This window comes from Carcharodon carcharias, chromosome X (genome assembly GCF_017639515.1).
Source record: "Carcharodon carcharias isolate sCarCar2 chromosome X, sCarCar2.pri, whole genome shotgun sequence".
In the NCBI taxonomy this organism is placed as follows: Eukaryota; Metazoa; Chordata; class Chondrichthyes; order Lamniformes; family Lamnidae; genus Carcharodon; species Carcharodon carcharias.
In genome coordinates, this window is record NC_054507.1 from 1442918 (window position 1) to 1457082 (window position 14165).

At 48.7% G+C, this 14165-nt stretch overlaps 1 protein-coding gene across 7 annotated transcripts in view; it reads left to right on the plus strand.

Moving 5' to 3' along the window:
- Nucleotides 1–14165, plus strand: part of LOC121273296 (R3H domain-containing protein 2) — a 289299-nt gene that overhangs the window by 164490 nt on the left and 110644 nt on the right. For all 7 annotated transcript variants that reach the window (XM_041180375.1, XM_041180377.1, XM_041180380.1 and 4 more), the window contains one exon: nt 1382–1477. In XM_041180375.1, coding sequence (XP_041036309.1) covers nt 1382–1477 — 96 coding nt within the window. The remainder of the gene's footprint in view (nt 1–1381; nt 1478–14165) is intronic.

A 14165-nucleotide genomic window follows, 5' to 3' on the forward strand; every position in this document is an offset into this window, starting at 1 on the left:
AGTACCTGAGAGAGATTTCAGCATTGTTATTTTGCAAAGAAGCAATAATATATCTGAAATAAATACAGAAAAAGCTGCAAATGCAAAGAATCTGGCAAACTTTAGATTGAAACGTTAACCTACCGCACTTTTTCAGACGTAAACAGTTATCAGTGCATTTTTAGCATTTGTTTTAAAATTTTTCGCTCTTAAACTGAGATCCGTTTTAGCCACACGTTAAATGTATATTGCTGTTGGCCTTACTGTTGGCTAACATTATTAATGGCATTAGCCACACTCCCCAGAAAATGCTATTTACTTTTGGACAAGTGGAGTTTGCGGAGGATGGGAGGCTGGCAATGAGCGTATTGGAGAAATTGAATCTACAGATAATAAAAGCATGGATAAGAGTTTCAGTGGCAAGTGGGGTGTGGTGGAGATGGGCAATATTGAGGAGATTTGGAGTAAGTTGTTTTTGTCCTGGTGTTGGGTATATGTGGGCTTTGAAGCTCACTCACTCAAACATGCTCTCTTTCAGTCTGAACAGCTGGCTGGATGAAAGGAATAGTGTCAGTAATGAGGGACTAGAGTTTATTGGGGTGACTAGGGAGTAGCTAAATAACAGAAGGAAGTTTGATTCATCCATAGTTTGATTGTCAGACTGTCTGACAGCACAGAGAGGGTTGAGGGAAATAGTGGAGCTGGGTGTTATCAGCATGCATCTAGAAATTGGCCTTGTGCCTAGGGATGATGTCACTAAGGGATGTGGAAGAAGCGGCATCCAAGGATAGGTTCTTGGAAAATTCCAGAGAGTGACAAGAAAAGCTATTGCTGAAGATACACAGATAGGAGTGGAGTGATAAGAATTCAGTACCTGAAGAGCTAGACAATAGAAGAGGGCTGATTGAGGATAATGATGTATTGACCATTTAGAACGCTGGGGAGAAATCAAAGGAAACTGATTGGTAACTCACTGAAGATGTCACAGCAAATGTCAGCCAAGTTGGCTTGATGCTGTGGATAGTATTAAAATGGGGAGCTTGGGAAGAAATCATTAGGTGGTTCCTTATAAAGCATTTATGGTTTTTAGAGCACAGGGAATCTTACCGTAGATTATGCGACTTATTGAGATTGCAATCAATGTCATCTTACTTTGGCTTTTTGCAAATATCTAATTGATGCTTTAGTACCATGCAAAGAAGGTTTTACCATCCACGGGTAGGTAGGCCTAGTCTGCAGAATAGTTTCAACCACAGATTTCTCAGGAAGATTATATTTTAACAGTTATTCACCTTGCTGGACCGACGTTGAATGTTGGGAGGCAGTTCTCTCACACAAGAAAACTTTAAAGCTTATCGACTTTTAGAAATTTGCTGTACTTGATTGTTTGGTCTTATTCCAGATGAGAGTACCTTTGCGAGATGACCGGAGGAGTAAATCGATAGAAGAAAGAGAAGAAGAGTATCAAAGGGTCAGGGATCGAATATTTGCTCGAGAAGTAAGCCTCACAATAGTTATTCATGAAATGGGTCTATCCTTTGTTCGAAGGCTGGAATTTTGCTGTGGAATAATAATTGATGAAAATTACTCTTGAGATCAAATAATACCAGATTATGAAAACCTATTTTTGAGAATCAATATTCATTTATGCTAATGAGAATTTAAATTAGATATTATCTCTGTATACTCGTGAAAAGGCTTCTGCCATCATTGATTTGAATGTGTAATAAAAATCAATTAGTTTATCCAAAATTTATCTTCCAAAGCTCTTTTGGAACATATAGCAAAGTAGAAAGACTTTTCTTGTGTGTGTGTCTATGTGTATCAAGATGTCTAATGAACATAAGATATGAACAGGAGTAAACCACTCTGCCCATCGAACCTGCTCCACTATTCGCTATGATCATGGCTGATCTTGGGCTTCAACTCCATTTTCCTGCCCACTCCCCACATCCCTTAATTCCCCAAGAGACCAAAAATCTGTCTATCCCAGTCTTAAATATATTCATTGGAGCATCCACAACCCACTGGGGTAGAGAATTCCAAAGATTCACAACCCTTTGAGTGAAGAGATTTCTCCTCTTCTCAGTCCTAAATGATCGGCCCCTTATCCTGAGACTGTGCCCCCGTGTTTTAGATTCCCCGACTAGCGGAAATAATCTCTTGTGTCCACCCCATCAACCCCCTTCAGAATTTTGTATGTTTCAGTGAGATCACCCTCATTCTTTTAAACTCCAGAGAATATAAATCTAACTTACTCAGCCTCTCATCATAGGACAACCCCTTCATCCCAGGGACCAATCTCGTGGGCATTCACTGTACCGCCTCCAGTGCTAGTGTATCCTTTCTTAAATGTGGAGACCAAAGCTGCGCACAGCAGTATTCCAGATGGGCTCTCACCAAAACCTTGTACAACTGTAGCAAGACTTCTTTATTCCTGTACTCCAATACCTTTGCAATAAAGGCCAACATGCCATTGGCCTTCCTAATTGTTTGCTGCACTTGCATGCTCACTTTCTGCGTTCTTTGTACAAGCACACCCCAAGTCTCTTTGAACATCAACACATGCAAGTTTCTCACCATTTGAAAAATATTTTGCTTTTTTATTCTTACAACCAAAGTGAATAACTTCACACTTCCCTACATTATATTCCATCTGCCATCTTGTTACCCACTCACTTAACCTAGTCTGTATCTCTTTGCAGCTTCTGTGTCCTCCCCACAGCTTCCTTTCCCACTTAGCTTGCTGTCATCAGCAAACTTAGATACATTACTCCCTGTCTCTTCATCTAAGTCATTAATGTAGATTGTAAATAGCTGAGGCCCCAGCATTGATCCTTGCAGCAGTCGACTGTTCACTGACTGTCAAGTTGAAAAAATCCCCGTTTATGCCCACCTTCTGTTTTCTATCCGTTAACCAATCCTCTATCCATGCTCAGATGTAACCCCATGAAGCCTTGTTTTGCCTATTAACCTTTTGTGTGGCACCTTATTGAATGCCTTTTGGAAATCCAGTTATACTACATCTACTGGTTTCCCTTTATCTACCCTACTGGTTACATCCTCAAAAAACTCAAGAAATTGGTCAAACAGGATTTCCCTTTAGTAAAACCACATTGATTTGTTCTAATCATATAATGCTTTTCTAAGTGCATTGTTAAGACTTCCTTAATAATAGATTCTAGCATTTTCCCAACAGCTTGATGTTAGGCAAACTGGCCTGTAGTTCACTGATTTCTCTCTCCCCCTTTTCTTGAAAAATGATGTAACATTTGCCAACTTCCAATCTAATGGGACCATTCCTGAATCTAAGGAATTTTGGAAAATCATAGCCAGCACATCCAATATCTCTGCAGCTATCGCTTTTAGAACTCTAGGGTGTAGGCCATCAGGTCCTGGAGATTTATTGGATTCTCATCCCTTAAGTTTCTCCAATACCTTTGCTCTGCTGATATTAATTTCCCTAATTTTCCCCACGGTTACTGTCTATTTCTAGTATGGAACTTGTGTCTTCTACTATGAAAACAACCACAAAATATTTGTTCAATGCCTCTGCCATTTCCTCATTCCCCATGATCATTTCTCCTGCCTCTGCTGCTAAGGGACCAACATTTACTTTAGCTACTCTCTTCCTTGTTACATACTAATACGAACTAGGAGCAGGAGTAGGCCACTTGGCCCCCCAAGCCTGCTCCGCCATTCGATATCATGGCTGATTTAATCATCACCCCAACTCCATGCTCCCACCTACCCCTGAGAACCTTTCGCCCCCTTGCTTATCAAGAATCTATCTAGCTCTGCCTTAAAAATATTCAAAGACTCTGCTTCCACTGCCTTTTCAGGAAGAGAGTTCCAAAGACTCGTGACCCTCTGAGAGAAAAAACACCTCCTCATCTCTGTCTTAAATGGGAAACCCCTTATTTTTAAACAGTGATCCCTAGTTCTAGATTCTCCCACCCACAAGGGGAAACATCCTTCCCACATCCACTCTGTCAAGACTCCTCAGGACCTTATATGTTTCAATCAAGTCACCTCTTACTCTTCCAAAATCCAGCGGATATAACCCTAGCCTGTCCAGCCTTTCCTTATAAGACAACGCTCCCATTCCTGGTATTAGTTTAGTAGACCTTCTCTGCAAATGCATTGGAACCAGTTCATCCTTCCTTAAATAAGGAGACCAATACTATACACAATACTCCAGATGTGGTCTCACTCATGCCCTGTACAACTGAAGCATCACCTACTACTTTTGTATTCAGTTCCCTTCACAGTAAATGATAACATTCTATTCACTTTCCTAATTACCTGCTGGACCTGCAAACTAACCTTTTATGATTCATGCACGAGGGCACCCAGATCCCTCTGAATCTCAGAGCTCTGCAATCTCTCACCATTTAGATAATAAGCTTTTTTATTCTTCCTGCCAAAATGGACAATTTCACATTTTCCCACATTACACTCCATTTGCCAGGTCTTTGCCCACTCACTTAACCTACCTATACCCCTTTTAGCCTCCTTATGCCTTCTTCATAACTTACTTTCCTACCTATATCTGTGTCATAAGGAAATTTAGCAACCATCCCTTTGGTACCTTCATCCAAGTCATTTATATAAGTTGTAAACAGTTGAGGCCCCAGCACTGATCCCTGTGGCACACCACTTGTCACATCTTGCCAACCAGAAAAAGACCCATTTATGCCTACCCTTTGCTTCCTGTTAGCTAGCCAATCTTCTATCCATTCCAATATGTTACCCCCTACACCTTGAGCTTTAATTTTCCACAATAACCTGGAAATCTAAGTGCAGTGCATCCACCGGTTCCCCATTATCTACAGCACCTGTTACTTCTTCAAAGAACGCCAATAAATTGGTTAAACATGATTTCCCCCTCTCTAAACCACGTTGACTCTGACTGATTACCTTGAATTTTTCTAACATTTCTAACATTTTTCCTACGACAGATGTTAAGCTAACTAGCCTGCAGTTTCCTACTGTGAAAAAAGCTCTTATTATCGGTTTTTATATTTCTGGCTAGTTTACTCCCATTTTTTTCCCCTTTTTGTCAACTTTTTGGTGGCCCTTTGCTGGTTTCTAAAACACTCCCAATCCCTGGACCTGTTACTGTTCTTTGCAACATTGTAAGTCTCCTCTTTTAACCTAATACTATCCTTAACTTCCTGAGTGAGCCACAGATGGACCCTTCTTGCTGAGTTTTTGTTCTTCAATGGAATGAATTTTTGTTTAACATTGAATTGTTTCTTTAAATGTTGCCTGCTGTTTATTTACCTCCATACTTTTTTGCTTATTTACCCAATTAACCTTAACCAGTTCTCCCCTCATATCTGTGTAGTTAACTTCAAGTTTAAGATTTTTGTTTGCGATTGGAGTATGTTACTTTCAAACATAACATGGAATTCAATGGTATTATGATCACTATTTCCCAGTGAATCTTTGACTATGACATTACCAATTAATCCTGCTTCATTACGCAATACTAGACCTAAGATAACTATCCGAGTTCCACTACATACTGCTCCAAGAAACCATCATGAAAACATTCTGCAAACTCATCTTCTAGACCTTTCTTGCTAATTTGATTACCCCAGTCTATATGAAGATTAAAATCCCCTGCGATTATTACATTTCCTTTGTTACAAGCTCCAATAATTTCTTGTCTAATGCTCTATTCAATGCTATAACTACTGTTAAGGGGCCTATAAACTACTCCCACCAGCGTTTTCTGACTCTTGCTACTCATACTGATTCTACTTCATGATCTTCAGCGACCAAATCTTAGCTCACTAATGTCCCTATGTCATCCTTTACTATAAGGGCTACCCCACCTCCTTTGTCATTCTGGCTGCCTTTCCGAAATATTGTGTACCTTGGAATGTTTATTTCCCAACCGCGACCACTTTATAATCATGTTGCTGTAATGGTGATTAGATCAAAATCATTTAGCTCTATTTGTGCCACTAGTTCATCTACATTCTTGCTGATGCTTCCTGCAGTCAGATAAAGTGCCTTTAATTTCATTTTTTTTATTCCCTGCAATGACCTTATTGGATGTACCTCTTTTGTTCGTCTCTGTCCCTTCCTGCCACATTCTGCTTGTCTTTATCCACCTTGCTTTACTTCTCCGATACATTGATCTTTCTCCTTGGATTTCCAAGTCTCCCTTCACCCGAGCCCCTCTGTTCTGTTAGTTTAAATCCCTGTCCACAGGCCTAGTTTCATGATTGACCAGGACAGTAGTCCCAGACTGGTTCAAGTGGAGGCCATTACAACAAAATAGCTCACTCCACCCTGAGTACTGATGCCATTGCCCCATGAATTGAAACCCCTTCTTCCCTCACCACTCTTTGAGCCACACGTTTAATTCGCTAATCTGCTTGACCCTGTGCCAATTGGCTCATGGCTCAGGTAACAGTCCAGAAATGACTACCTTTGGCGTTCTGCATTTTAATTTGGACCCTAACTTCTCAAATTCTCTTAGCAGACCATCATTCCTGATTCTACCTATATTGTTGGTTTCCACAAGGATCACGACAGCTAGATCCTCCCCCTCCCACTCCAAGTTTCTCTCCCACCTCAAGGAGATGCCTTTAACCCTTGCACCGGGCAGGCAACACAACCTTTGGAGCTCCTGGTTTCGGGTGCAGAGAACAGTATCTACCCCCTGACTATACTGTCTCCAATCATTGCCACATTCCTCTTCGTTCCACCCACTCGAATGGGTATCTACACCATGGTGCCATGGTCAGTCTGCTCATCCACCTTGCAGTCTTTCTTCGCATCCACACATGTAGCAAGCATCCTGTACCTGTTGGACAAAGTCAAGGGCTGAGGCTCCTCCATCATTTGATGGTGGTTCTCCTTACCTGCCTGACCTGCAGTCACACCCTCCTGCCCCTGCCCATTGACCAGCTCTAAAGTTCTGCCTATCCTAAGGCGTATAATTACCTCCTTGAATAAACTGTCCAGGTAACTGCCCCCATCGATGAAGCATCGCAGTGTCTGTAGCTCTGCCTCCAGCTCAAGAACTCTGATCTGAAGTTCCACAAGCTGCAGACAATTACTGCAGACATAATTTCCCTGGATCACACTGGTGTCCAGAAGAACCCATGTTCAGCAGTTGCAACACACTGGTCCACCTAATTTCCCATAATTTAGAATGAATAAATTCTACTAATCCCAATAACCTTCACTACTGCTAGTAGACCCTAATACTACCAATAAAACCTTACAATTATTAATAAATTATGGACTTTTGATTGATAAAAGAGCAAAATACTCACCATCCAACATGTTTGACTGTGACCTCACGCTATAATTATTATTCTCTCCTTTTGGGCTGTTTTCAGGTTCACCTCACAGCTGATGAACCTGCCCTACTATCCCACACACGTCGTTAATGGCCCCACTTCTCTCTCTCACATTCGGTATTAATGGCCCCGATCCTCTCTCTCACTCTCACTGTTAATGGCCCCGCTGCTGTCTCGCACACTCGCTGTTAATGCCCTGCTCCTCTCTCTCTCTCTCACTCTCGCTGTTAATGGCCCCGCTCCTGTCTCTCACTCTTGCTGTAAATGCCCCTGCTCCTCTCGCTGTAAGTGCCCCGACTCCTCTCTCTCACACTCGCTGTTAATGGGCCCACTCCTCTCTCTCACTCTCGCTGTTAATGGCCCCACTCCTCTCTCACTCGCGCTGTTAATGGCCCCGCTCCTCTCTCACACTCTCACTGTTAATGGCCCCACTCCGCTCTCACAATCTCGCTGTTAATGGCCCCGCTCCTCTCGCTGTTAATGGCCCCGCTCCTCTCACTGTCAATGGGTCCGCTCCTCTCGCTGTTAATGGCACTGCTCCTCTCACTGTTAATGGCCCCGCTCCTCTCTCTCACTGTTAATGGCCCCGCTCCTCTCGCTGTTAATGGCCCCTCTCCTCTCACTGGTAATGGCCCTGCTCCTCTCTCTCACTCTCGCTGTTAATGGCCCCGCTCCTCTCGCTGTTAATGGCCCCACTCCTCTCTCACACTCTCGCTGTTAATGGCCCTGCTCGTCTTGCTGTTAATGGCCCCGCTCCTCTCTCTGTTAATGGCCCCGCTCCTCTCTCTGTTAATGGCCCCGCTCCTCTCGCTGTTAATGGCCCCGCTCCTCTCACTGTTAATGGCCCCTCTCCTCTCACTGTTAATGGCCCCACTCCTCTCGCTGTTAATGGCCCCTCTCCTCTCACTGTTAATGGCCCCGCTCCTCTCGCTGTTAATGGCCCCGCTCCTCTCGCTGTTAATGGCCCCTCTCCTCTCACTGTTAATGGGTCCGCTCCTCTCACTGTTAATGGCCCCACTCCTCTCTCACACTCTCGCTGTTAATGGCCCCGCTCCTCTCGCTGTTAATGGCCCCGCTCCTCTCTCTGTTAATGGCCCCGCTCCTCTCGCTGTTAATGGCCCCGCTCCTCTCTCACACTCTCGCTGTTAATGGGCCCGCTCCTCTCGCTGTTAATGGCCCCGCTCCTCTCACTGTTAATGGCCCCGCTCCTCTCGCTGTTAATGGCCCCGCTCCTCTCGCTGTTAATGGCCCCTCTCCTCTCGCTGTTAATGGCCCCACTCCTCTCACTGTTAATGGCCCCGCTCCTCTCGCTGTTAATGGCCCCGCTCCTCTCGCTGTTAATGGCCCCGCTCCTCTCGCTGTTAATGGCCCCTCTCCTCTCACTGGTAATGGCCCTGCTCCTCTCTCACACTCTCGCTGTTAATGGCCCCTCTCCTCTCGCTGTTAATGGCCCTGCTCCTCTCTTTCACTCTCGCTGTTAATGGCCCCGCTCCTCTCGCTGTTAATGGCCCCACTCCTCTCTCTGTTAATGGGTCCGCTCCTCTCTCTGTTAATGGGTCCGCTCCTCTCGCTGTTAATGGCCCCACTCCTCTCTCTGTTAATGGGTCCGCTCCTCTCGCTGTTAATGGCCCCGCTCCTCTCGCTGTTAATGGGCCCACTCCTCTCGCTGTAACTGCCCCCGCTCCTCTCGCTGTTAATGGCCCCGCTCCTCTCGCTGTTAATGGGCCCACTCCTCTCGCTGTAACTGCCCCCGCTCCTCTCGCTGTTAATGGCCCCGCTCCTCTCGCTGTTAATGGGCCCACTCCTCTCGCTGTAAATGCCCCCGCTCCTCTCGCTGTTAATGGGTCCGCTCCTCTCGCTGTTAATGGCCCCGCTCCTCTCGCTGTTAATGGCCCCGCTCCTCTCACTGTTAATGGCCCCTCTCCTCTCTCTCACTCTCGCTGTTAATGGCCCCTCTCCTCTCTCACACTCTCACTGTTAATGGCCCCGCTCCTCTCTCTGTTAATGGCCCCGCTCCTCTCGCTGTTAATGGCCCCTCTCCTCTCACTGGTAATGGCCCCACTCCTCTCTCACACTCTCGCTGTTAATGGCCCCTCTCCTCTCACTGGTAATGGCCCTGCTCCTCTCTTTCACTCTCGCTGTTAATGGCCCCGCTCCTCTCGCTGTTAATGGCCCCACTCCTCTCTCTGTTAATGGGTCCGCTCCTCTCTCTGTTAATGGGTCCGCTCCTCTCGCTGTTAATGGCCCCACTCCTCTCTCTGTTAATGGGTCCGCTCCTCTCGCTGTTAATGGCCCCGCTCCTCTCGCTGTTAATGGGCCCACTCCTCTCGCTGTAACTGCCCCCGCTCCTCTCGCTGTTAATGGCCCCGCTCCTCTCGCTGTTAATGGGCCCACTCCTCTCGCTGTAACTGCCCCCGCTCCTCTCGCTGTTAATGGCCCCGCTCCTCTCGCTGTTAATGGGCCCACTCCTCTCGCTGTAAATGCCCCCGCTCCTCTCGCTGTTAATGGGTCCGCTCCTCTCGCTGTTAATGGCCCCGCTCCTCTCGCTGTTAATGGCCCCTCTCCTCTCTCTCACTCTCGCTGTTAATGGCCCCTCTCCTCTCTCACACTCTCACTGTTAATGGCCCCGCTCCTCTCTCTGTTAATGGCCCCGCTCCTCTCTCTGTTAATGGCCCGCTCCTCTCACTGTTAATGGCCCCTCTCCTCTCTCTCACTCTCGCTGTTAATGGCCCCTCTCCTCTCTCTCACTCTCGCTGTTAATGGCCCCTCTCCTCTCTCACACTCTCACTGTTAATGGCCCCGCTCCTCTCTCTGTTAATGGCCCCGCTCCTCTCTCTGTTAATGGCCCCGCTCCTCTCGCTGTTAATGGCCCCTCTCCTCTCACTGGTAATGGCCCTGCTCCTCTCTTTCACTCTCGCTGTTAATGGCCCCGCTCCTCTCGCTGTTAATGGCCCCACTCCTCTCTCTGTTAATGGGTCCGCTCCTCTCTCTGTTAATGGGTCCGCTCCTCTCGCTGTTAATGGCCCCACTCCTCTCTCTGTTAATGGGTCCGCTCCTCTCGCTGTTAATGGCCCCGCTCCTCTCGCTGTTAATGGGCCCACTCCTCTCGCTGTAACTGCCCCCGCTCCTCTCGCTGTTAATGGCCCCGCTCCTCTCGCTGTTAATGGGCCCACTCCTCTCGCTGTAACTGCCCCCGCTCCTCTCGCTGTTAATGGCCCCGCTCCTCTCGCTGTTAATGGGCCCACTCCTCTCGCTGTAAATGCCCCCGCTCCTCTCGCTGTTAATGGGTCCGCTCCTCTCGCTGTTAATGGCCCCGCTCCTCTCGCTGTTAATGGCCCCTCTCCTCTCTCTCACTCTCGCTGTTAATGGCCCCTCTCCTCTCTCACACTCTCACTGTTAATGGCCCCGCTCCTCTCTCTGTTAATGGCCCCGCTCCTCTCTCTGTTAATGGCCCGCTCCTCTCACTGTTAATGGCCCCTCTCCTCTCTCTCACTCTCGCTGTTAATGGCCCCTCTCCTCTCTCTCACTCTCGCTGTTAATGGCCCCTCTCCTCTCTCACACTCTCACTGTTAATGGCCCCGCTCCTCTCTCTGTTAATGGCCCCGCTCCTCTCTCTGTTAATGGCCCCGCTCCTCTCTCTGTTAATGGCCCCGCTCCTCTCACTGTTAATGGGTCCGCTCCTCTCGCTGTTAATGGCCCCGCTCCTCTCACTGTTAATGGCCCCTCTCCTCTCTCTCACTCTCGCTGTTAATGGCCCCGCTCCTCTCGCTGTTAATGGCCCCTCTCCTCTCTCACACTCTCACTGTTAATGGCCCCTCTCCTCTCTCTCACTCTCGCTGTTAATGGCCCCTCTCCTCTCTCACACTCTCACTGTTAATGGCCCCGCTCCTCTCTCTGTTAATGGCCCCGCTCCTCTCTCTGTTAATGGCCCCGCTCCTCTCTCTGTTAATGGCCCCGCTCCTCTCACTGTTAATGGGTCCGCTCCTCTCGCTGTTAATGGCCCCGCTCCTCTCACTGTTAATGGCCCCTCTCCTCTCTCTCACTCTCGCTGTTAATGGCCCCGCTCCTCTCGCTGTTAATGGCCCCGCTCCTCTCACTGTTAATGGGTCCGCTCCTCTCGCTGTTAATGGCCCCGCTCCTCTCACTGTTAATGGGTCCGCTCCTCTCGCTGTTAATGGCCCCGCTCCTCTCACTGTTAATGGCCCCTCTCCTCTCTCTCACTCTCGCTGTTAATGGCCCCTCTCCTCTCTCACACTCTCACTGTTAATGGCCCCGCTCCTCTCACTGTTAATGGCCCCTCTCCTGTCTCTCACTCTCGCTGTTAATGCCCCTGCTCCTCTCGCTGTAAATGCCCCGACTCCTCTCTCTCACACTCGCTGTTAATGGCCCCACTCCTCTCTCTCACACTCGCTGTTAATGGCCCCACTCCTCTTTCTCACTCTCGCTGTTAATGGCCCCGCTCCTCTCGCTGTTAATGGCCCCACTCCTCTCTCTCACACTCGCTGTTAATGGCCCCACTCCTCTTTCTCACTCTCACTGTTAATGGCCCCGCTCCTGTCTCTCACTCTTGCTGTAAATGCCCTGACTCCTCTCTCTCACACTCGCTGTTAATGGGCCCACTCCTCTCTCACACTCTCACTGTTAATGGCCCCTCTCCTCTCGCTGTTAATGGCCCCGCTCCTCTCTCTCACTCTCACTGTTAATGGCCCCGCTCCTCTCTCTCACTCTCACTGTTAATGGCCCCACTCCTCTCGCTGTTAATGGCCCCTCTCCTCTCTCTCACTCTCACTGTTAATGGCCCCTCTCCTCTCGCTGTTAATGGCCCCGCTCCTCTCGCTGTTAATGGCCCCACTCCTCTCGCTGTTAATGGCCCCGCTCCTCTCGCTGTTAATGGCCCCGCTCCTCTCGCTGTTAATGGCCCCACTCCTCTCGCTGTTAATGGCCCCGCTCCTCTCACTGTTAATGGCCCCGCTCCTCTCACTGTTAATGGCCCCGCTCCTCTCGCTGTTAATGGCCCCTCTCCTCTCGCTGTTAATGGCCCCGCTCCTCTCACTGTTAATGGGTCCGCTCCTCTCGCTGTTAATGGCCCCGCTCCTCTCACTGTTAATGGGTCCGCTCCTCTCACTGTTAATGGCCCCGCTCCTCTCGCTGTTAATGGCCCCACTCCTCTCGCTGTTAATGGCCCCGCTCCTCTCGCTGTTAATGGCCCCGCTCCTCTCACTGTTAATGGCCCCACTCCTCTCGCTGTTAATGGCCCCGCTCCTCTCTCTGTTAATGGCCCCGCTCCTCTCACTGTTAATGGGTCCGCTCCTCTCGCTGTTAATGGCCCCACTCCTCTCGCTGTTAATGGCCCCGCTCCTCTCGCTGTTAATGGCCCCGCTCCTCTCGCTGTTAATGGCCCCGCTCCTCTCTCACACTCTCGCTGTTAATGGCCCCGCTCCTCTCTCTCACTCTCGCTGTTAATGGCCCCGCTCCTCTCTCTCACACTCTCGCTGTTAATGGCCCTGCTCCTCTCTCACACTCTCGCTGTTAATGGCCCTGCTCCTCTCTCACACTCTCACTGTTAATGGCCCCTCTCCTCTCGCTGTTAATGGCCCTGCTCCTCTCTCACACTCTCGCTGTTAATGGCCCTGCTCCTCTCTCACACTCTCGCTGTTAATGGCCCTGCTCCTCTCTCACACTCTCACTGTTAATGGCCCCTCTCCTCTCGCTGTTAATGGCCCTGCTCCTCTCTCTCACTATTTCGCTGTTAATGGCCCCGCTCCTCTCTCTCACTATTTCGCTGTTAATGGCCCTGCTCCTCTCTCACACTCTCGCTGTTAATGGCCCTGCTCCTCTCTCACACTCTCGCTGTTAATGGCCCTGCTCCTCTCTCACACTCTCACTGTTAATGGCCCCTCTCCTCTCGCTGTTAATGGCCCTGCTCCTCTCTCACACTCTCACTGTTAATGGCCCCTCTCCTCTCGCTGTTAATGGCCCTGCTCCTCTCTCACACTCTCACTGTTAATGGCCCCTCTCCTCTCGCTGTTAATGGCCCTGCTCCTCTCTCTCACTCTCGCTGTTAATGGCCCTGCTCCTCTCTCACACTCTCGCTGTTAATGGCCCTGCTCCTCTCTCACACTCTCACTGTTAATGGCCCCTCTCCTCTCGCTGTTAATGGCCCCGCTCCTCTCTCACACTCTCGCTGTTAATGGCCCTGCTCCTCTCTCTCACTATTTCGCTGTTAATGGCCCCGCTCCTCTCTCTCACTATTTCGCTGTTAATGGCCCTGCTCCTCTCTCACACTCTCGCTGTTAATGGCCCTGCTCCTCTCTCACACTCTCGCTGTTAATGGCCCCTCTCCTCTCGCTGTTAATGGCCCCTCTCCTCTCGCTGTTAATGGCCCCGCTCCTCTCGCTGTTAATGGCCCCGCTCCTCTCTCACACTCTCGCTGTTAATGGCCCCGCTCCTCTCTCACACTCTCGCTGTTAATGGCCCTGCTCCTCTCTCTCACTATTTCGCTGTTAATGGCCCTGCTTGTCTCTCATTCTGTCGCTGTTCATCGCCCTGCCCCTCTTTTGCTCTCTCTCTGTTCATGTCCCTGCTGCTTTCGCATTCTCTCCTTTACGGCCCCGCTCCTCTCTCTCTCCTTCTCTCTCTCAACGAATCCCAGACTGAAATGGAATTTTTGCTTTTCCATCTCTTCTGAAAACAACTCTGACGTGTCAGTCTAGATCATGTATATCAATGTCAAATAGTTCAGTGCTACAGTTTCTTTTAGTCAAAAACCGGCCAAGGCTCTCTGCTGTATTGCAGGTGTTTGAAGTGATTGATGGCCTTCAGGCAATGGTGCGTCACAATTCATTTGTCGAGGGTATTTGG